The 23,921-nt window shown below is 41.7% G+C and overlaps 1 protein-coding gene across 1 annotated transcript in view; it reads right to left on the bottom strand.

Moving 5' to 3' along the window:
- Positions 1 to 23,921, bottom strand: part of Dhtkd1 (dehydrogenase E1 and transketolase domain containing 1) — a 41,115-nt gene that overhangs the window by 13,254 nt on the left and 3,940 nt on the right. The window contains exons 2-10 of the mRNA XM_040755523.1: positions 16,374 to 16,529; positions 14,746 to 14,957; positions 13,586 to 13,780; positions 10,115 to 10,384; positions 8,849 to 9,020; positions 6,376 to 6,574; positions 5,530 to 5,842; positions 4,638 to 4,722; positions 3,710 to 3,849 (exon numbers count right to left, since the gene is read on the bottom strand). Coding sequence (XP_040611457.1) covers positions 3,710 to 3,849; positions 4,638 to 4,722; positions 5,530 to 5,842; positions 6,376 to 6,574; positions 8,849 to 9,020; positions 10,115 to 10,384; positions 13,586 to 13,780; positions 14,746 to 14,957; positions 16,374 to 16,529 — 1,742 coding nt within the window. The remainder of the gene's footprint in view (positions 1 to 3,709; positions 3,850 to 4,637; positions 4,723 to 5,529; positions 5,843 to 6,375; positions 6,575 to 8,848; positions 9,021 to 10,114; positions 10,385 to 13,585; positions 13,781 to 14,745; positions 14,958 to 16,373; positions 16,530 to 23,921) is intronic.

The raw sequence follows: 23,921 nt of genomic DNA on the forward strand, positions 1-23,921 counted from the left end.
AAAACCTGTCTCAAAAAAAAAAGGATTTTGTTTGAGATAGAGTCTCACTCTGTAGCCCAAGCTGGTCTGGAACTTGCTATGTAGCCCAGGCTGGCCTCAAACTCATGATAATCCTGTTGCTTTACTTTCTAGATTCCTAGTATTGTAGGCATGAGTAACCATACCCATCTTGCTCCAACTTTTCTTTTTTTTCCAATTTTTGAATGTTACATCTCTACAGAATATTTTTAGGGGGTTTTCGAGACAGGGTTTCTCTGTATTGTTTTGGAGGCTGTCCTAGAACTCGCTCTGTAGACCAGGTTGGCCTTGAACTTGCAGAGATCTGCCTGCCTGCCTCTGCCTCACAAGTGTTGGGACTAAAGGCATGTGCCACCAACACCCGGCTTCTACAGAATATTTATTGGCAATGAAAAGGAATGAAGTACTGACAAATAAGACAGCATAGATGGGCCTTGAAAATACTATGTCAAATTAATGTCATATAAGGGACTATATCACCCTATGTACATGAGCTTCCTGAGACAGACAAATCCATTAAAACAGACAGTCAACTGACTAGTGGCTGCCAGCAACTAGAGGGAGGATGGAATGGGAGACAGGTGCTGATAGTTACAATGTTTCCTTTGAAGAGATGAAAATATTCTGAAATCAAACAGTGGTGATGGTCTTAGTGCTGAACTATACACATGCAAAGGTCAAATTTTGTGAGTTATTTTTCAATAAAATCTTCAACAAACCAACAACCCCAGAGGGCTCAGAAGATAGCTCAGTCAGCAAAGTGTTGCCATGCATCAGGAAAACTAGGCATGATGGCACAAGTTTGCAATCCTAGAGCTGAGATGGTAGAGACAGGGGGTTCCCTGGGGCTCCTTGGTCAGTCAACAACCTAGCCTACCTAGCCAGTGAGAGATCACATCTCAAAAACAGAAATGTGGATGGTAATTCAGGGACAACACCCAAGCTTGTTCTCTGGCCTGCACATATGCATGTATACATGGGTATGCATATACACAGTGTGCTGAGTAGTTTTGTCTATTTAATACAAAATAGACTTACCTGGGATTGGGAACTTCAGTTAAGAAACTGTCTGTATTTGAGTGGCCTGTGGCCATATCTGTGAAGTATTTTCTTAATTACTAATTGATATAAGTATATAAGTGGGAACAGCCCATTGTGTTTGGTACTATCCCTGAGCCGGGGGGGGGGTTAGACTATGAACAAACCAGGGGAACAAGCCATTAAAACAAGCCTCAACTTCCCTCAATGATGGACTATATAACTCAAATGCGTGCAAGCACACACACACACACACACACACACACACACACACACATACACACAGGGAGGGAGAGAGGGAGGGAGAGAAGGAGGAAGGGAGGGAGGGAGAGGAACTATATAACTTCTAATAACAGCTATAAAATGTGATTTATATAGATAGGAACTAAATGACAAACACAACAATGTCAATGGATTATTTTCTAGCATGGTGGGTGGAATCAGGCTTAATTTATTCCTTTAGATGCCTATTCTGACTTCAGATTTCAGGTTGATGTGTGTTATAAATGCATTTTAGCCAAGGCATATTGCATACATCCCTCTCTGCTCCCACTTCCTCCTTCCCATCTCTTCCTATCCAAGATTGACATGTTCAGTGCTCACTCATTCTCCATCCATTCCTTCTTTCTGTCCCTTCCAGGTCCTGGTTCCATTACCTAATTCCTCCTTCCTGAACTTTACCCCACCAAAGAGACCATCAAATGCTTAAAAATAAAACAAAAATTACTCCCTCAGCCATTTTTGGGGGGGTGGTTTCTTTTCTAGGAAGTGACTTAATTGACTTATCTTCAACTCTTTTACTTTTATCTACCCTCTAAATAAGTACAGTTGCTCTGTGACTTGTGATGGGGTCATGTTCCAATAAGCCCATTGATTGGTTTGAAAATAGTATAAGCCAACTGAACTAGAAACATAGCACAGTGGTTAAGAGCACTGGCTGTTATTCCAGAGGATCTGGGTTCATTTCCCAGGATCCACATGGAGGCTCACAACTGACTGTAATTCCAGGGGCATCAATGTTCTCTTCCAGCCTCCTCAGGCATCGGGCACACAAATGGCACATGGACATACATACAAGCAAAGCACTCATACACATACAAATAAAGGTTAAAAATATATGTCAAAAGTGCACTAAGCGAGCCGGGCGTTGGTGGCACACACCTTTAATCCTAGCACTCGGGAGGCAGAGGCAGGCGGATCTCTGTGAGTTCGAGACCAGCCTGAACTACCAAGCGAGTTCCAGGACAGCCTCCAAAGCCACAGAGAAACCCTGTCTCGAAAAACCAAAAAAAAAAAAAAAAAAAAAGTGCACTAAGCATCTTAAGAGGGAGCATCCTAGCTTAGCAACTCTACAAAGGGGAGTGTTGTTTCCCCTCACCGCTTCCTGGTTAAACAGGAGCTGTGGCTTGCACCATGGCCCTCCAATATATCAAAACTGACACTAAATACCAGATCACAGCTCAGTGAAAGTCTAATATGAGGTGGCAGGACACTAAACACTTTTACCCTGGTTCATTAATCTGATTTGATACAAAGACAGATTTTAGAAAAATAAGAAAGGGATATATCTCCTTCTTTCTCCACCACTTTCCACCTTATTTTTTGAGATGGAATATCTCACTGGACCTGAAGCTCCAAGATTCAGCTGGACTGGCTGACAAGTAAGGCCCCAGATCCTCCTGTCTTTACCTCCCTAGTGCTGGGACTGCTGTGCCTGGCTTTTTACCAGATGCCAGGGACTAAATTAATGCCTGCATAGGAAGCACTCTATTGCCTGAGTTGTCTCCCAGCCTCATCAAACACACAGGTTATATTTTCAAAGCAACAACTGGAATAGGAAAGAAGGCAACAAATTATTAGGTTTACCTTAAGGGGATAATTTGTTTTCATATCATGCATTGTTCACTAAAGCAATTGTTGAAGAAACAAAAAACGAAAAGACCCTGCTCTTAAGATCTTAAAAATGGGCTGGGGGGTGGTGGCTCACGCCTTTAATCCCAGCACTCGGGAGGCAGAAGCAGATGAATCTCTGTGAGTTTGAGGCTAGCCGGGTATACAGAGTGAGTTCCAGGAACTGGGCTACACAGAGAAATCCAAAGAAACACCCATTAAACTTTAGGAAGCAAGATAACCTGGAGGAAGTGTTTCTGTTGTACTCTGTTTTGTTTTAGCAGGCTAGAAATGTTGGCTTACTATCCACAACTTTAATTAAGTTTAATAAATCACAACAGTTTGCAGCCTGCAATGTTGGTTTTTAACTTGACATAATTACAGATAGGCGGCCAGGGTGATTGCTCTAGTCTTCAAGTGCCAGCTCCAACATGGCTGTCATTTGTTTCTTCCATTCCAAATTTACAGACCTCCACTGTCTCCCCACTCAGCATTCCTTTATTTAAAAAAGAAGTATTGAACATGAAGTTTCTGACATCTGAATTGAGTTGCTTGAAGAACCCTCTAACTGCTGGGTGTGATGGTGCAGGCCTATAACCCCCAGCACCTGAGGTCGAGTCAGAAGGATGAAGAGGAATTCAAGGTCACTTTCAGCCCCTGGGGAATTTGAGGGCAGCCTGGACTAAGACTCTGTCTCAGAAACACAAATCAAATAAAATGTTGTAACTGTAATAGTTGGCACATTGATATGTAAATGACTTACCTCCAGAAACCCCTTCTGATTAGGGTCCATATGGTTCAGAGGAATGTAGGCATCATCTGTGTTCTGGCAAACCACCATTGCATGCCTTTGACTAAAAGTTCCACGGCCAACATCTTGGCCACTCAGACGAACATTGAAACCTGAAGCGAGCAAGCGGGAGAAGAAAAAAGACTGCCATGAATAACAAGCACAAAAATAAGACATGATAGTCCTGGAGTCCTTTTGTTTTAAGACAAAACCTCCCAATGCTGTCAACACTGGTGTTGAACTCCCGGGCTCCTGAGGAGCTTGGCAATAGGTAAGCACTGTCACACACAGTTATCTGATGTCACACACTGGCTCATTCCTTAGGATATGAATTTTCCTTAGGATAATAGATCCTCCTGATGCTGGAGAGATGGCTCACTGGTTAAGAGCACTTGTTTTTTTTCTGAGTTCAGTTCCCAGCACCCATATGAAGCTGCTTACAACTGCCTCTAACTCCATCTACAGAGGAATCTGAAGACTCGGACCTCCTTGGGTACTAGTATGTGCACATACCCATATGTAGACAAACAAGTACACATAATTAAAAGTAGTATATCACTATATGTGTGTATGTAGATATCTTTCCTATTTTTGAAGGTGTATAGTCAATGTAAAAATTTTAAGAATGGAGAGTCATTTCCAGCCCTACAATTTTTAGAGAAACATCTTTGCAGTACATCCAGGGGTGAGTCCTGTGTGTCCCAGTTATGGCTGCAGCTTTGTCTATGTGCTGATGGAAGTGCTCAACATGCCTTATAGCTAAGGACTATTGTCAGCTAAGAAATTTTAAATTCTCTAATCAATGAAAGTGACAAGAGGCCATTGAAACTCAGAAGATCGCGTATAAGTGTATCTCAGAGCCATTTCCTACCAGCTGTGCAGCTAAACAGCAATTTCTTACCTTGAGCAAGTAAGGAGCCCAAGGCAAGGGTTTCTGCTGTGGCCCAGTCTAAATTTGTTCCATTCTTCACCTTCTCCATTCTTGACTGCAAAAAAACAGAAGAAAAAATGGAAAGGAAGAAAATAAAACAAACTTTTAAGAATCCGTATCCTGAGGGCTGGAAAAATAGCTCAGCTATTAAGCATACTTCTTACTGTTGCAAAGGGCTCAGGTTCTGTGGGTTCACGGCTAGCCTGGTCTTCAGAGTGAGGTCCAGGACAGCCAGGACTGTTTCAAAGAGAAACAGAAAAACCAAAACACAAAAAACAAAATAAAACAAAAAGAAACCCGAATAAACAAAAAAAGAAATGTTCCAGAACTAGATAGAGATGGTGGATGTAAAACACCGTAATATATTAAATGTTACAGAATTATTCTTTTCAAAATACTGCAGAGGGCTGGAGATGCACTTCAACAAACATATTTCTGTATGTTTTTAAAATGAGCATACATTTCAGCCAGGTATTGGTGGCGCACACCTTTAATCCCAGGACTCGGGAGGCAGAGGAAGGCAGATCTCTGTGAGTTCGAGGCCAGGTTGGTCTACAGAGTGAGTTCCGGGACAGCCTCCAAAAAAATACAGAGAAACCTTGTTTCGAAAAACGAGAAAAAAAAATGAGCATGCATTTCTTATATACATAATATGCTCAGCACACATAAAATTCCCATAGAGGAAAACAGAAGAAAATCTCAATCTACTAAATCATAGCTCTAAAACTACATGAGAATCAGCTGCTACAACCCAATAACAAACAACAATATTTCTAACATTAGCAACTAAAAGCATCAGAACAACAGTTTTTTTGCTGAACAAAAATCAAAAGCAGTGAAAGGTGATGTCAAGGTGTCCCACCTGAACATACATCTTGAGAAGGTGGTTATGTAACTGTAGTTCCTCTGGAACCTCCACAGACTTCACACCAACAAAGCGAAGGAGTTCTAGAGGCACACCTGTGTCCCAGGTGGTGATGTGCGCTTCTGGCTGTACCAGGCCCTGCCAGTGGGCCCTCAGGTTAGTGGCAGGGGGGCTGTAGTGGGCCACATTGGTTAAGTGGTCGTTTAATTTGATGTAGTAGGAGGTTTTTATGTCAGAAACCTCCTCCTGGGTCATGAGTCCACTGGCAATGAGGTGCTCTGCATAGGTGTCAGGAATGCTCTTTCGGGCTCTGTTGGAAAGAGATGGAAAGTGTGGAATAGAGACAGGGTCAATCAAATACATACAATTATAAGAGATAATCATTACCAAGGGCACAGCAGGATGTTGTCCCCCTTGAAAGTCACTTAAATGGTCTAGAGCCAGATGCATGCCTATAATCCCAGCATTTGGGAGGCAGAGGCAAGAGGATTTCAGTGGGTTCAAGGCTAGCCTGGTCTATAGAGAAAGTTCCAGGACAGCCAACCATACACATAAAAACCCTGTCTCAAAAAAAAAAAAACCAGGAATGTAAAAAGTAAATTAATAATAAAAAAGACAATAGACAATAATGGGGGTACAGGCTGACAAGATAGTTCAACTGCTATGGGCACCTGGGCTTGTTCCAAAGGACCAACATAGAAAGAACCAACTACCACAAGTGTCCTCTGACCTCCACGTATGCTCATGCACATACACACACAACCCTCAACCACCACAAAAACGACTGATCAATTGAGGAGTAGGAGGTTAGCCTATATATTAAAGGAAGATTTCTAATGGTACCTGATGATTTTGTACATGACTGGGTTGGTGAAGAAAGGTTCATCCAGTTCATTATGACCCCACTGCCTATAGCATAACAAATCAATAATTACATCCTTTCGGAACTGGCGCTGATATTCAAAAGCAAGGCGTGTGGCCCGGACCACTTCCTCTGGACTGTCTCCATTGACGTGGATGATGGCACAGCCTACTAGCTTTCCTAAAGAAAGTAAGACCAAGATAAAAAATGGCCAGTTAACATGGGCTAATATTAGTCATTTCTCAACACCTACTTGCCTAAGTGGGAAGACAGCCCTGCAGTGCAGAGGTAGTTAAGCCTGTGTTTTAAGAATGCAAGCTCTGGTGGGGCGGTGGTGATGGCGCATGCCTTTAATCCCAGCAGTCGGGAGGCAGAGACAGGTGGATCTTTGTGAGTTTGAGGCCAGCCTGGTCTACAAGAGCTAGCTCTAGGACAGCCTCCAAAGCCACAGGGAAATCCTGTCTCGAAAAACCAAAAAGAAAAAAAAAGAAAAAAGAATACAAGCTGGAATCCAGCCAATGAGACTCAGTTCTACTACGACTCAGTGAGACGTTGGAAAAGGTAGACATCTCAGTCTAGAAGCTAGAGGGCAAGGTTAAGAGCACTGACTGCTCTTCCTGAGGATGTGGGTTTGAGTCCTAGCACCCACACAGTAGCTGACAACTGTCTGTAATGGCAGTCCCAGTGAAACCCAACACTCTTTAGGTATCCACAGCTACTGCATGCATGTGGTACAGAGACATACAAGTATGCAAAACACACACACACATAAAATAAAAATAAGAAGCTGGGCGTTGGTGGCACACGCCTTTAATCCTAGCACTCGGGAGGCAGAGGCAGGCGGATCTCTGTGAGTTCGAGACCAGCCTGAACTACCAAGCGAGTTCCAGGACAGCCTCCAAAGCCACAGAGAAACCCTGTCTCGAAAGAAAAAGAAAAAAACAAAAACAAAAACAAAAAAAATAAAAATAAGATAAATTCAAAAATAATTAATGAGTCTAGTCTAGGCTCTGAGTGAGACTGTCAAGATTTCCTGAACTAAAGAATATAGAGTCAGTGTTTCACAGTATCTTATACAGTGACAGTTAACATTTATTTTGTTATTGTTATTACTACTATTATCTTTCTTCCTGAGACAAATGGTCATTAAAGAATGAATCCTAGGAAAAGATTTTTCTCCCAACATAGTTCTTGAAAGTATCTTTCCTGTGCCAGAAATTTTTAAAGGTATTGAGTCCAGACTCCAGTTAAATAGTTTTGTGAACTACGAGTGGACAATAAAATCCCTGATTTGTATCCAGTCTACAATCTACAACCCCAGAGAAGCTAGAACCCTCTTCTAGAAACAGATGAAAGCAGATGCAGAAATCTACAACTAATCATTGGGCCGAGCTCCTGGAGTGAAAATGAACTGATGGAGGAGCCCTGTCTATCCTAGAACTCACTCTGTAGACCAGTCTGGCCTAGAACTCACAGTGATCCAACTGCCTCTATCTCCTGAGTGCTGGGATTAAAAGCATGGGCAGCAACTACCTGCCTACAACTTATTTCAAACTAGACTATTTTATTTTAACAAATTTACTGAGTGAACACAGCCTTTTTTACTGAGACTCTGAGCACTCTAAACTCGAATAGTCTAAAAGTAATTACTCTATTAATGTACCAACTACACTGCTATTTGGTTTCTACCAGATAAACCAACTAACTGTGTAATATGGTTAAATACTCTCAGCTCCATCCTTGCCTAATTTCCTTTGATTTAAAAGCTCACAGTGGAGGTTGAAGTGTAGCTCTGTGGAAGGGCGCTTGCCTAATATGCATAACACTCTAATGCAGTTCTGTGGTAGAGTGCTTGGGTACCATTCATGATACCTTGTGTTCAACTAACATCATATAAAATAAATAAATAGCATGCTCAAATTTAAAAATATGAATGTAACCTTGGTCATTTTTGGCAACTACTGACCATATCTAGATTGAAACTATTAAAATGGCTGGTAGAGGGGGCACACATCTTTAATTCCAGCACTTAAGAAAAACCCCTATAGGCTTCTAGGTTTCAAAAGCCCATGTCAGGCCCAATCTCTCACTCTCTGACACATGCTTGTCAATCAGATGAAAGCTCTCAGCTACTGCTCCAGAGCCATGCCCACCATCAGGCTGGTCATGGACTCAACATCTGAAACTGTAAGCAAACCCCCAGTTAAATGCTTTCTTTTATAAGTTATTTTGGTTAGGAGGCAGAGGCAAGGAGATACCTGTGAGTTCGAGGCCAGCCTGGTCAACAGAGTGAGTTGCAGGATAGCCAGGGCTGTTTATACAGAGAAACCCTATCTCAAAAAAAATTTAAAATGGGATAACCAGCAAGACTCATTGTTCTGAATGAACTAGAAGTTTCTCTGCAAATTCCTGGTCTGGCTGACATAACAATGTTAATTCTAGTGTGCCACGTACCAACATCACTGCTGTATAAGGAAGACCTCCCTCTTTCTGCTGGCGTGGTGTAACCCAGCTGGTTATTGACTATTAGATGGATACTCCCACCAATTCTGAAATGTGGGAGATTAGAGAGGGTGAATGTTTCAAGAACAATCCCTTGACCGCAGAAGGAAGCATCACCATGAACCTAAAACACGTGTGAGATGGAGGAAATAAGGAATTAATAAACTTAGATTTCTTGATTGAAACAAACTGTTTTAAAATATTAATAGGATACCAACAACCACATTCTCATGACTCTCCTGACCTGAAAACATAGATTTCAGGATTTCTTATTGTGTTTAAACTCATCTCAAAGCACTTTTCAAATTTGCCTTATCGTTTCTCCATTAACACTGTACCGCCTTACCCATCCCACCCCTTGCATCCGATTCCTCACTTGCACAATCATTCTAGCATCCACAGCAGCACATGGGAGGAGTGGCTACTACATGTGCAATGAAAGCATCACTTCGGGGACTTCTTTCTCTGCTAGGGATTGAACCCAGGGTCTCATGTCTTCTAGGCAAGCACTCTACCACTGAGCTACAGGTTCAGGTTCAGCTTCAGCTCTAGGAAATTTTACATGAAAGTGCTTACCTCATAAACCTGAGGATCTGGAAACTCAGATAAATACAGAAAGACAGAGCTGACTCCACAATATTGTTCTCTGACCTCCACATGCATGTTGTGGCATGCATACCCCCCTCACATCTCACACACACATACAAGTCTATGAAGAACAGTGCACACCTCTGAGTTCTTCCTCTCCCAGTCACTCACCCCTGAAAAGAGACAGAGAGAAGTAGCTCCCACCACCAAATCCAGCCCACTATCCTGAATATAAGAGAGTAAGATGATGGCATGCATTAAAGCCAAGGTGCAGGAAGAAAGACAGTCAGTCACATATAAGTAGAAAAGTAATATTTTGAAAATCAAAGTATTATTATGAAAGGTTGTCTAAAATATGCTAATCCTTTAGGATATCCAAAGCCACTAGATTAGAATATCACCATGAAACTTGGTAGACAAGGTGGTTGGGGTAGGGCGCTTTTTTGAAACCTGCTGCAAATAATAAATATATCATAGAAATTTTAAGAAAAAAATTTAAGCCCTGGAATTCTTGTTTCTCAAAATGTCACTTCACTTCACTTCCCACTTGAACATCTGCAATCTCCTGTCACATCTACCATCACAGACAATGTTATTTCCAGTCGTTTCTCCCTTCCCAGACTCACATACCTGGAGGCAAATGACTTTGTCCCCAGGCTGAGCAGAACTGTGTAGAGAGTAGTCACCATCTTCCCGAGACTGCTGCCTGCCACGAGTTTTCCCTACAGCCACAGGGTTAACAGCTTCCAAATGTGAGGGATTAGGCAGCATCGTCACATGGAGTGGACGGTGAGCACCAAAGTCTAGGTCCACTGAAGAGGTCAGATGGGACAGGACATCTCCAATGGCTGAGACATTTTCTGGAAATTCACTTAAGCCTCGCATTTTACGGAACATCAGCTATTAGAAGAAACATATAAGATACCAAACAAGTCTTATTACAGTGAAGTCTAAGGTGAGCTTAAAGAAAGATAAGCATTATGTAAATTCTTTTATAGTTATTACAAATATGCATTATTCAAAGATAGGCACAGATTTCTAATCGCTGGGTCACTCAGAACTACTTGGAAGTCTACTTGTCTATATGTAAATGTGCTTGTGTATGGGTAAGTGCACATAAGTCCAGGTATCCATGGAGCCCAGAAGAAACTGGACCCTTCTGCCAGAGAAACACTTCTCTGAAATGTGGCTGGAAGGTAGTCTCCACCAGACACACAATACCAGTGAGACTTCCTGGAGCCCACCATCATGTGTAGTGGACACTAAACTCAAGTCTTCTGCAAATAGGTTCTTACCTCCCTATATATTTCTCCAGACTCTAGTGGCATTATTTTAAGAGGATTCTAACCCAAAGCAAATAATAAATACCTTTGCCTTATGTATCTTTTAAAATATGTAATCATTAGTAGTGATTCCAGCCACCATATCTCTGTAAATTGTAAGTGCAATTTAGTCTTTTTGTAATTCTGTTTGAGGAAGGTAGATATTTTAGCTAGCTTTCTACCCAACCAAATTTCTACTTTGAAATTTCTGCAGTCTTAAACATATTAAAGAGTTACTATGCTGGGAAGTGGTGGAGCACGCCTTTAGTCCCAGCACTCAGGAGGGTGCAGGGTGCTTAGGATGTGTGGGAATCATACCTCTCTGGGATTTCCACTGAGATGATGAGTGCAGAGAGCCTTATGTTCCTGCCTGCTTCTCCCTTCTCATCTGAGAAAGCCAGGGGCCACATCTCACTCAAATGTGCACAGACCTCATAGCTTTTCCCACTAGAGTCTGCTTATTTGCATCTGACTATTAACATGGGTCCTGCAAATAAGATGAACTGCCCACTTCATTCTACTCTAGACACTGTCCATGTGACATCATTCCCAAAGGCATGTTGAGGATGGTGGGGAGGTGACACTCTCACATATCAAGTAAAACTTGGGGCCTTTCGTTCACAGTGCTAACAGTGTGTCTTTATAGGAGACCAAAGATCCAGTGCAGTGCCCATGAGTCCCCAGAGTTTGTACTTTTCACCTGTGTTCTGTCTGTCTGTCTGTCTGTCTGTCTGTCTGTCTGTCTCTGTCTGTCTGTCTGTCTGTCTCTCTCTCTCTCTCTCTCTCTCTCTCTCTCTCTCTACACACACACACACACACACACACACACACACACTGGCTTGGGTCACCTGCACAAGGACAGAGACACACTATTGACCCTTCCACTGGCCCTGAACTTAGCATTTGAACAGTTATGTACAGATAGATTAAAAAATTCACAGGAAACACAAACCCAAAGCACAACAGGTATTCTAGTTGGATATGGGACCCTTCCGCCAGAAAAACATTTCCCTGAAATGTGGTTGGAAGGTGATTTCCACCAGATACCCCAGTAGACTCAAAGCCTACCAATGGGGAATATGGAGTATTCCCAGGCCTGCTCAGGTATCCAGGTTTCAGTAGGCAGTGAAGAAAGCAGATCCCCATTCTGTGGCTGACCCAGAAGCCCTTACTCAGACGCCCTCAGCTGTATAGGAAGTTCCTAGTCCTGCCAGTTAAGTATCCACGCTACCATAGCCCAGACAGGTCTCAGTTAAGAGTGATGATGGCAGGTTGTCTAGGCTTCTCATAAAGCCAGCTGGAAGTGTGGGCTACAGGCTGTCCCTGCCCTAAGACAGAAAGGTTCCCTAGATGTCACTAGCCCTGGAAAATTAAAAAAAAAAACAGGTTTGTATCATGGACTGAGAAAATTATGAAGCTTGACCACTGCCAAAGGAACTCACTAAAGGGGGCAGTTGTAAGGACCCAGGACACAGTGGAAGGCAGAACATGGGATATTCCCGTGAAGTCCCTTGCCTTCTGGATCCTTGAAGTCATTGCCTCTGGCTTACATGGCTAGTCTATGGTGGTTTAAAAGGGTGGCTTCCATAGCCTCATATGTCTGAATGCTTTGTTCCCAGTTGGTGGGACAGTTTGGGAAGAATTAAGAGGTGTGCCCTTATTGGAGGAGATGTGTCACTGGGGGCGGGGCTGAGCCATTCCCACTTAGCTCTCTCAATGCCTTATGCTTGTGGATCAGATGTAAGCTCTCATTCACTGCTCCAGCATCGTGCATGCCCGCCTACCTGTCGGCTGCCCTGCTCCCTTCCATGACGGTTGTGGAAACTGTAAGCAAGCCACCAATAAATTTCTCCATACGTTGCCCTGGCCGTGGTGTCTCTTCACAGCAACAAAAAGAAACTGAGACATGGCGAATTCTGCAGGAGCTGGGGCGTAAGCTTTGCAGTAATACTGTTGATGCCAATGCTGGGCTGTGTTCCACCAGGTACTTTATATTTCCTTTTTGTGTATGTGTGTGTGCTGGGGTGGGGAGGGCAGAGGACAGCTTTCCTTATCATTCCTTGATCACCATGCATGTTGAAGCAAACTAACCCTTAATTTCCCCAAGAGAAGAAAGAATTCATGAGAACAATACAGAAAAATTAACCTCAGGTCTACTTGTCAGCATTAAGTTCCACCCATTCACTAAGCTATCTCTCCATCAACTGCTCATAGGCTCCATTAGTTTCTAAAGGAAATCACCACCATCAGTTTTAGTCTGTTCTAATCCTACCCTGACAAGAACCACAGAAAGTCTCCTAGACATCAGAAAAGCTATATCCATGAAGTCTCCCCAATATGGCCACCTAAACAAGACCTGAACAACATCATCAATGGACATGCTAACATGGGAAGGGGGAAGCTCCTGGGACCTCAACCTGGGACAAGCAACTGGGGAATGCTGAAAGAAAGGATCTTCCCTCAGGGAAGAGCCTCCATTTGGTTACCCAATACCGAGTGGTTAGCCCTAAGGTCAGATACATACATGTAACATTATAACATTATACGGACCTAGCAGGTTATATTACATATTTAGGAGTGTATGAAGTAGGGTAGGGTATGTATAGAGAAAAAGAGACCATGAATTTGAGAGAGAGCCAAGAGCTGTATGAAAGTGTATGGAGGGGGAAAAAAGGAAGGGGAAAATGATGTGATTATATTATAATTTTTAAACTAAAAAAGTATTATTATAAAAAGACATGGACATTAAAACAACAAAAAATATTGAAAGAAAACTTACCTCTGGAGGTAACTGCAGGAGGCCTGTCAACAAGTTCAGCCTCCCTCTATGGGGCATCCCAATAATGATATCAGTTATACCGCCATAGGCTGCCGATTTCAGTAACTCATGAAAAAATCCCATCATGCTCTCGGCCCCTTCACCTCCATATCTCTTCACTGTGGCAAACTTGGTGGCCAAAAAGTGGTCAAACTCCTATGGAACAGATTTATTAGCTGCTGGAAGACAGTCAAGTGCTCAGGCAACAGGCAGATAAGTTCTGTGTTATAAGAAGGCCCACATTATTCCAGTGGTCATATCTGTGTCCCTTGACTACACATCCACAGAGAGAGACATCACGGTATAACACAGCTCTGCAAATGACCCTTGACACAGAAGGAGCTGTAAAGAGAAGAACCTGAGTGGTAGAATCGCGTGTCTGGGAACAACCTCCTTATGTATTCATTTCCAGACTTAAGGCCAGACTTAGCTATCTGCTGCCTTGCCCAACACAGTAGTTTTCACAGAGGCTCTATAGTATTATGTAACCAAGCTCTAACACTATCCAAGTACTCAAACTGATGGGACTCGCCTTCTTATCAGTTTGACATGCCTGAGCTCTTACTTGGCCCTGGTGATGATCTACTTCTGCTAACTGACACTGAGAACTTCTGTTGAGCAGCTTATCAGTCTCTTCGGGAAACAAAAGGAGGTGTACAATCTTAAGGACTTTATTATGTTTTATAAAACAAGCAGATGAATACATTAGCATACTTCAGTGCTGAGGAAAACCAATGGCTCAAATGTTTGTTTGCTTCTGGGTGGGGTGAGGTGTTGTTCAGTCTGTTGTGCTGAAGCCATGGGGAGGGACGGGGCAAGGTCTAATGTCTCCCTTTCCTTCTTCAGTAGCTAGTTATCTTTACAGAAAGTGAAAAGACTCGATCCCCTAATATTAGCTAATACTTATTTCTACGTCTATTTTTACCATTTCTAGTTACTTAAAGTTGTATGTATGTATGTGCATATGAGTACAGGTGCCCTCAGAGGCCATAAGCATTGGAGCTGGAGGTAAAGACAGTTGTGAGGCACCACATGGGTACTGGGAATTGAACCTGGGTCCTCTAGAAGGAACACCTAGTGCTCTTAACTGCTGAGTCATCTCTGGTTGATACTTTTTATACCTGAGATTCTAGCAATAGTTTTGCCAGGTGTTTTCGCTCTTCTGTGGTAAATGTCTCCTTTTTCAGCTCCTCAAACCTTCTGGCAAACCAGTCTTTCTCCTCCTGGCTCTGAAGCTGGGCGGTTTCAATAGAAATTGGCCCGCAGTAGATATGGTTCAAATAGGCTAATACTTCCTCAAGAGAAGCCTCTTCTTTGCCCATGTTCAACAGGCCTGTGAAATAGAACAAAGGGCTCATTTCGAAGAATAATCAACCACACAGAAAATAAGCTGCAGAACAACACAGAACAATGTTATTGCTTCAGTTCTGAGCACTCCATTACAAACTGAAGCATTATCAATGATGATTAATATTCCCTTTTTAAAATTGTGAAAAAGTATACCCAGGATTCCTCACATAACAAGCATGTACTCTGCCACTGAGGTATATAGCCTCTGATCCATCTAGACCTTTTCTAAAGGTAAAAATTAAAATTATGGTTGATGGCCAGAAGGTAGAAAAACTAGATAGGGAGGAGACCTCCTTAAGAACACAGCTCTATCACATTATGCCAAGTTTTGATTCCATAGTAATTTCAAACTAAAACTTGAAACTCCTGAAATAGGAATTCATTGCAGTGGTAAAGATCTTTCTTGCCTGGCATGCACAGGATCCCAGGTCTCATCCTTGCACTACAATAATACTATATATAATACAATATAAAACACTAAAACCATGACTTGTGATCTAGGCCCAGGTTTTTTTTGTTTGTTTTATTTTGATGTTGTTTTAGTTCCCAGGCTTGGAAAGAAACTGGGATGAGGGGGTTTAGGCTTTGAAATGAAAGCAGACCTAAGATGTTTCCCTACCTCTGCCATGTAGCAGCTACGTATTACTTAAGCTGTCTGAATCTGCTTCCATCTATGATAGTTTGGATGAGAAGGCCCCATTAAGTCCGGATATTTGAACACTTGGTCCCCAGGTACTGGTGCTATTCAGGAGGCCACATTGGAGGAAGTATGTCACTAGGAGTGGGCTTTGAGATTTTAAAAGCCAGATATCACTCCTAAATGTGTGCTTGAAGCTTGTTGCTCTAGCTTCATGCCTGCCTGCTGCCATACTTCCCCTCTGGAATCACAAGCCCAAATAAACCCTGTCTTCTGTAAGTGGCCTTGGTCGGTATGTTTTATCACGGCTGTGGCAAAGTAACTAAGACACCATCTCTAAACTAAATATGGTAATAAGGACTTTTAGGAGCAGTTATGAAAACGAATCAGCATCTAAAGGCAAGGTGTGTAGCACATATATGTTTGGATTATAAAATACTGTTATTTATGTATGGGGGGATGCCATGTGCACTCCATCACACATAACACATGAAGGTCAGAGCTGGCACTCCCCTTTTACTATGTATGTCCCACTTGGTGGCAGGCACCTTTACCCATTGAACCGCCTTGTCAACAATCTGCTCTATATGTTTTAACCACAGAGAAACAAGACCACTCTAGAACTTCAAGGCAGCTCCTATGTGTGTCCTTCTTTGTCCCTTCACCTGATGAAGTCTCTAATGCAGGGCATCCGGTTCTTGAAGGACAGAACAAGACACTTCATCTGACAGATCCCCCACTCTTGCCCAGGTGCTGCCTTACCTGCGGTAGTGAAGGGTCCCTGAAGTGTCTGTACAAGGGCTTGGATTTCAGGCACAGTATTCAGAAGGGCTTGTCCAGGGAAGAGAGGGTTGATCTGGGCAGCTTTGTGGCCATGCTCACAATATACTGTCACCAGCCTGGCAAGGCCATGGTCAACTAAATTGGAAGGATGAAAAAGTACAATTGAGGAGATGCTCAGAAACTGCAGAAGGACATTTACCTCGATGTTCCTACTCACATTGCCAGTGGATTTCAGTGTTAAAGGCTGTCAGGTGCTAAGTACACTTACTTTCTTTTTTAATTATTTACTTATTTTTATTTTGTGTGCACTGGTGTTTTGCCTGCATGTATGTCTGTGTAAGAGTGTCAGATCAGACAGTTATTAGCTGCCATGTGGGTGCTGGGAATTGAACCCGGGTCCTCTAGAAGAGCAGTTGGTGCTCTTCATCACTGAGCCATCCTCTAACTCCCACACTTACTTTCTTAAATTTATCTCAAGATAGCTAAAGTCCATGGGTGTAAAACAAAAGAAAACAGGAAAGGGGGCGGGGAGAGTAAGGGAGGGAGAGGGAGCTGGGATTGACATGTGAAGCAAACTTGTTTCTAATTTAAATAAAAAAAGAAAACAGGAAAGGAGCTAGAAGCATGAGCATATATTTGTAATAATAGCTGCACACGTGTTAAACATAGGAAAGAACACCGGAAACTAAGAAGCACTATTTCCACACTGACATTAAAGACCTGGTCCCTTTCTTTCCTGGTAGGTACAGGTGTTTTTAGATCTTAGACTAAACATTAAAAACAGGACTAATGCTGGGGGGGGGGGTTGGTGCACTCCTTTAATCCCAGTACTCAGAAGGCAGAAACAGGCAGGTTTCTGTGAGTTCAAGTCTAACTTGGTCTACAGAGAGAATTCCAGGACAGCCAAGGCTACAAAGAGAAATCCTGTCTCAAAAAAACCAAACAAGCAAACAAGAAAACAGAGCTAGAGGGATGGGTCAGCAGATAACACTTGCAGCTCTTGCTATTCTTGCAGAGGACCAGGTTCGACTACCAACTTCAACGTGGCAGCTCACAAACATCTGTAGTTTCAGTTTCAGGGGACTCAGAGCCCTCTTCTGGCCCTTTCAGGCACCACACACACACACACACACACACACACACACACACACACATATATTATATATTATATATATGCAGGCAATACATTCATTGACATAAAACGAGAATATCTATCTATCTCTATATTTATGTATCTATACCTATATATCTTTCTTTCCAGTTGGGTTTACACATGCCTTTATTTTGGGAGACAGAGATAAATGGATTAAGGCCTACAGAGTAAGTTCTAGGCCATCAGGGCTATATAGTGAGACTCTGTCTCAAACAAAAACAAGAGCAATAATAACACTAGATAAAACTGCAAAATCAATGTTACATTCTCCCCTCCACACTCAGTGCTGGGAACAAAAATTCAGGGCCCACATTTGTTAAGCAAGTACTCTACCATAAGGCCAAATACCCAACCTCACATCTCCCTTATTAAAAAATGTGTATTTATTTACTTTGGCAAGGAGAATATGCATTCATGTGAAAATAAGAGGACAACTTGTATAAATCTGTTCTCTCCTTTTACCATGTGGGTTACCAGGGCCAAATTTTGGTACTCAGGCTTGGCAGCAAGCACCTATATCTCATGAGCCATCTTACTGGCTCTCTTCTTTTCTTATAGACTCCAAACACAAAGCTGTAGACAAAGAAAGAACCTTAATTCTCTTGTCACTCACATAATACAATACTATCATAGAGCTCTATAGATAAGTTGGCTCACATGGTGGCTAACATCTGCAATCCAGGCATCCTGGCCGATTGCTATGAGTACAGGGCCATGCTGGACTACCTAGTGAGGTCCAGGACAGCCTGAGCTACAAAGTAAGACCCTATCTCAAAGCAAAGGCTCTATAAATCAGTGGATGGAACTACAACTCAGAGGAAGAGAGAGAGCTTGGCTAGCATGTGTTAAGGCCCTTGCTTAATTCCCAGCACCTAAATAAACAATTCATTCATTTATTCATTCATTAAATTAAGTAAATTAGGCTGGTGTGGTAGTACATGCCTTTAATCCAACACTTAGAGGGAGAAGGAGTGGCTTTCTGTGAATTCCAGGACAGTTGGCATTATATAGTGAGCCCCTGTCTCAAAACAACAACAACAACAACAACAAAAACAAAAACAAAAAACCTAACCCTCTTTAAATGTCTATTTTATGAACAACTACTGCAATGGAGAGGCTTTCCAGCAGCACATGTGCTTCGGTCTGGGTCTATGTGTTGCCAAGTTCACCTCTTCACCTGTGGCAGGCATAGCGAGAAGAGCTCAGGGATGCAATGATCAGAGGACATCTTTGTATCACTACAGCAGTTAGGAGGGTCCACAGTATGCTGTATGCCCAGAGACGGCTGTGGTTTGCTCCCTTCCTGAATATGTCTCTAGTTTGAGGAGATACTCTTGTAGCTTTCAGATAGCATTCTTTGCTTAGGATAGTCAGAGCTAGGTTGTTACTTGTGACTGACAAAAACAAAAAGGTTGTTTACAAAAACTATGGTAAAAACATCAATCTACATTGATTACTTTGTTGTTTACTATAAATAAAAATGGTAGTGAGGCCCACTGACCACAGTTCTGTTTCAAGAAGGAAAATGCCAAGTTAGCTGGCATGAAGTATACCATCAGCTAATTCAAACTAAACTTGGTGTTTCAATTAAAAGCCAGGCACTGGTCCAGGTGGTGGTGCACGCCTTTAATCCCAGCACTTGGGAGGCAGGGGCAGGTGAATTTTGTGAGTTTGAGACCAGCCTGGCCAACCGGCTCCAAAGCTACAAAGAAACCCTGTCTCAAGAAAAGGAGGGGAAAAAAGTCAGGCACTGGGGAGATGGCTTAGCAGTTAAGAGTACAGACTGCTTTTCAGAGAATCCTGGTTCAATTCCCAGCATGCATCTGGCAGCTCACAACCTTCAACTCTAGTCCCAGGGGATCTGACACCCTCTTCAGGCTTCACATTCAGACTTTTTTATTTTGAGACAGTGTTTCTCTGTGTAGCCCCCCCCACCTCACCTCCAATCCTGGAACTCACTCTGAGTAAGATCAAAGTCTAAGACCTCTAAGTTCTCTGAGGAGAGCTAGGTGTACCACTACCTCCTTGTCAGGTTAAGTAATTTCTAAAAAGTGACACTGGTAATAAAGAAACTGCAATTTGAACATGAGTATATTTGACTTCAACATTCCATTACACACACACACACACACACACACACACACACACACACACACACACACACACTTTTCCCTGGAGATAAAACCTGGAGCCCGACCATACTAATCACACATTCTGCCACTGAGGCAAATTCTCATCACATCATCTGTTAAACAAAAGTTGAAGAGGGATGTTTTGAACCTACAGAAAAAATGATGAGAGAACTATATCAGTAAACCACCTTTTTTTTATACAGGATAGAGTCATATACTTTTTGCATCTGCATTAATATTTTAGAATTTTCTACAGTTTTGAAAGTCACTAATGCTTTCAACTTCTTCAAACTATTTCTTTACAATTTCATTAAAGGACACTGTGATTTGAATATGCAACTCCCCCACAACTCCTCAACTATCAAAGCTCAGTGATAGAGACAGTAACCACTACTGGTCTAGGATCCAATAGCTTCCATTTCTTGAAGGTCTCTGTTACGGGGGAACCCCAGTACTCCGGAGGCAGAGGCAGGAGGATAGCCAGAGCTACATTGAGAACCATGTCTCAAAAAACAAAAAACACAGAGAAGGGCCTAGGCTCTCCCCCAAATGATGTGACAGACTTTGATGATCCCCCATAGAAGGCCTCACTATCCTTTGGGAGTGGGTGGGGGTAGGTTAGAGGGGCTGGTAGGGGTCATGGGAGAATGGGAAGGAGAGGGAACAGGGATTGATATGTAAAATGATTGTTTCTAAATAAAAACAAATATTTAAAAAAGGAATGCAAGAACAAAAGTAAAAGGCAAAAAATTTTTTAAATCTAAAATCCTTCAGGATAAAATCTATATGTGAGAATCATACACTTAAACTCACCTCCACTGTAAATTGGGAATTTAAATAAATAAATCCAAAATTGATGCATAATATTCTAGATTTGATACTAAGCACAAATAAATAAAGTTACTTGGCAACTAAGATTTACTGAGGCTAAAGTACAAGTTATTACCAAGAGTAAACTACAAAGAACATTCAACCTGGGTGAAAGTTTAACTTCTGAAAACACTAACAATCTTCTCAATCCCAGAGGTTTCTAAAGGCAAATTTAGTATTTCCTTAAATCCTCAGTACAAAGGAAGGCTTAGTTAATGGAATGGGCACCTTAGGCAGGGACTGACAGTAACTAAGAACACATGAAGGGTAAAGAAAGGAAGTGAGGCTACACAGCCTTGAGTAGTCTTCACTCCATTCCCTCTTAGTGCTTTCCTTAGAGACAGGGTTCTGCTATGTAGTCTAGGCTGGCCTTGAACTTGGTATCCTCTTATTTTAGCCTGTGAATGAATTATAGGTATGTATCACCATGTCACTTATGAAGTGTCAAACTGTCCATTTCCAGAAGGGCTTTATAAATGCTCCCAAATTAAACACATGTCCATAATAGAAAATCATTCCTTTGGATTAAGACTATACTTTTTGTTTTTTGAGACAGGGTTTCTCTGTATTTTTTGGTGGCTGTCCTGGAACTCTCTCTGTAGACCAGGCTGGCCTGGAACTCATAGAGATCCACCTGCCTCTGCCTCCTGAGTGCTGGGATTAAAGGCAAGCACCACCAGCATCCAGCTAAGACTGTACTTTAACAGCAACTGAAAAGTATGAAAAATACTAAAGACATGCTCATGGCCTCATCTGATTCTTTAATTTAAAGAAATTTAGTTTTGTGTGTGTGTGTGTGTGTGTGTGTGTGTATGCCTGCAGAAGCCAGAAGAGGGTATCGTATCCTCTGGAGCTGGAGTTACAGAAGATTATGAACTGCCCAAAGCAGGTGATGGGAACCTAAGTCCAATTCTCTGAAAAAGCATCACTGTTGTTAATCACTGAGCCATCACTTCAGCTTCCAGACTCCCAATAAATATACTTATCCAGAGTTTAAGCTCAAATACAGAAAGACTTCATTATATTTGTAGCAAAAAGCATAGAAACAATGTATTGGCCCATATTTAAAAATTTTAAAGGCATCTTCTCCTAATACTCAATGTTCTGTTTATACAAGCAAGATTCAAATATCACGCTCGCGCGCGCACACACACACACACACACACACACACACACACACACACTCTGCAAGAGCCTAGCATTATGGTGCAGTCCTGTAATCCCAGAATGCAGGTAGCTAAGGTAGGAGGACTACCATGAGTTCAAGGCCAGTGTAGGCTACAAGAGCAACTATCAGGTCAACCAGAATTACAAAGCAAAACCATGCCTCAAAAAATTACATGTACAAAACATTTTTTTTTTTTTGGTTTTTCGAGACAGGGTTTCTCTGTTGCTTTGGAGGCTGTCCTGGAACTCGCTTGGTAGTCCAGGCTGGTCTCGAACTCACAGAGATCCGCCTGCCTCTGCCTCCTGAGTGCTGGGATTAAAGGCGTACGACACCAACGCCCGGCACAAAACATTTTATATATCCCTTTTTTAACCTTTATTTTTATTTTAGGTATATGGGTATTTAATCTTTATTTTTATTATGTATATATACATATATATGTATGTATTTAACTTTCATTTTTATTTTAGGTATATATACGGGTATTTAACCTTTATTTTTATTTTAGGTATGTATATGGGTATTTAACCTTTATTTTTATCTTAGGTATGTATATGGGTACTTAACCTTTATTTTTATTTTAGGTATGTATATGTGTATTTAACCTTTATTTTTATTTTAGTTATATATATAGGTATTTAACCTTTATTTTTATTATATATATATGGGTATTTTATATATATGGGTATTTAACCTTTATTTTATATATATATATATATACACACACACATATATATATATGTATTTAACTTTCATTTTTATTTTAGGTATATATATGGGTATTTAACCTTCATTTTTATTTTAGGTATATATATGGATATTTAGCCTTTATTTTTATTTTAGGTATGTATATCGGTATTTAACCTTCATTTTTATTTTAGGGATATATATGGGTATTTTGCTCTCTTGCATGTCTGTGCACCACATGTGTGCCTGGTGCCAGCAGAGGGCCCTGACCTTATGCCTCTTACTAAGAAATAAACAGTGGGGCTGGAGAGGTGGCTTAGAGATTAACAACACTGGCTGCTCTTCCAGAGGACCCAGAGTCGATTCCTAGCACCCACAAAGTGACTCACAACCTTTTGTAACTTCAGTCCCAGGCACCAGGCACATGTGGTACACAGATATGAGACATACAAAACACCTATACACATAAAACAAAAATAAATTAAATCTTTAAGAGAAAGAAAGCATGAGGTCAAGTGAAAACTATCTAGTCAACAAATGGGTAGAAATTCAGCACTGCTAACAAGAGGGACTCTGTGTCTTAGCACCTAAAACACAGAGTGTAACAAGAAAAGAACAGGAGTCAGGCAAGAACTCCAGACTCAAGTGTCCAGGTCCTGAGTCTGATTCCCAGTGCTGAAATAATAAAATAACAGCAGCAATAGTGGTTCCAGAGAGGCTGTCCAGTAGACACATGGCTTCTTAGGGTATAGCACCTAGTAGTAGCATGGGATTTTGTTTGTTTTTGTTTTAACTCTCAAATACATTTACTCAGTACCTGCTATGCACAGAGTACTATAGTAGATACCAGAGATTTAGGTATAAACAATAAATAGTCTATCTATATTGTTCAAGTTTCTAAATCCCAATGAGGTAAAAGAAGAAACAGTATCTGAATCTTAGGAGAGACATTCTCCACCTGGTATGACCAGCATTTTATATGCAGCATATTGTCATTTATGAAGTTCAAGGGACTGATCAGCAGTTAGGAGCACTTGCTGGTCTTGCAGAAGACTCAGGTTTAGTCCCCAGCATCATACTGGGTGGCTCACAGCCACCTAGAACTCCAGTTCTACACACACACACACACACACACACACACACACACACACACACACACACACACACCCGGGGGGGGGACGGGCAAAACCAAACATGGACTTAGAGATATAGTTCATTTGGTAGAGTGCTTGCCAGCATTAGGTTCAATCCCTAGTACCACATAAATGAGGTTCAGAATTATAATCCTAATATCTGGGAAGATCAATCAGAAGGGTCAGAAGTTAAGGCCAGGCAGGAATACCTTAGATACTATCTTAAATAAAGAATTTAAATTAAATAAAAATTTTAGCTGGAGAAGTGGTAGTGCGCACTTTTAATACCAGCATTTGGGAGGTGGAGACTGGAGGATCTCTTGAGTTCAAGTCCAGCCTGGTCTACAGAGCAGTTTCAAAAGCAGCCAGACATCTAGGGCTACA

The sequence above is a fragment of the Mesocricetus auratus genome, unplaced genomic scaffold (genome assembly GCF_017639785.1).
Source record: "Mesocricetus auratus isolate SY011 unplaced genomic scaffold, BCM_Maur_2.0 Super-Scaffold_100013, whole genome shotgun sequence".
Taxonomy (NCBI): Eukaryota; Metazoa; Chordata; class Mammalia; order Rodentia; family Cricetidae; genus Mesocricetus; species Mesocricetus auratus.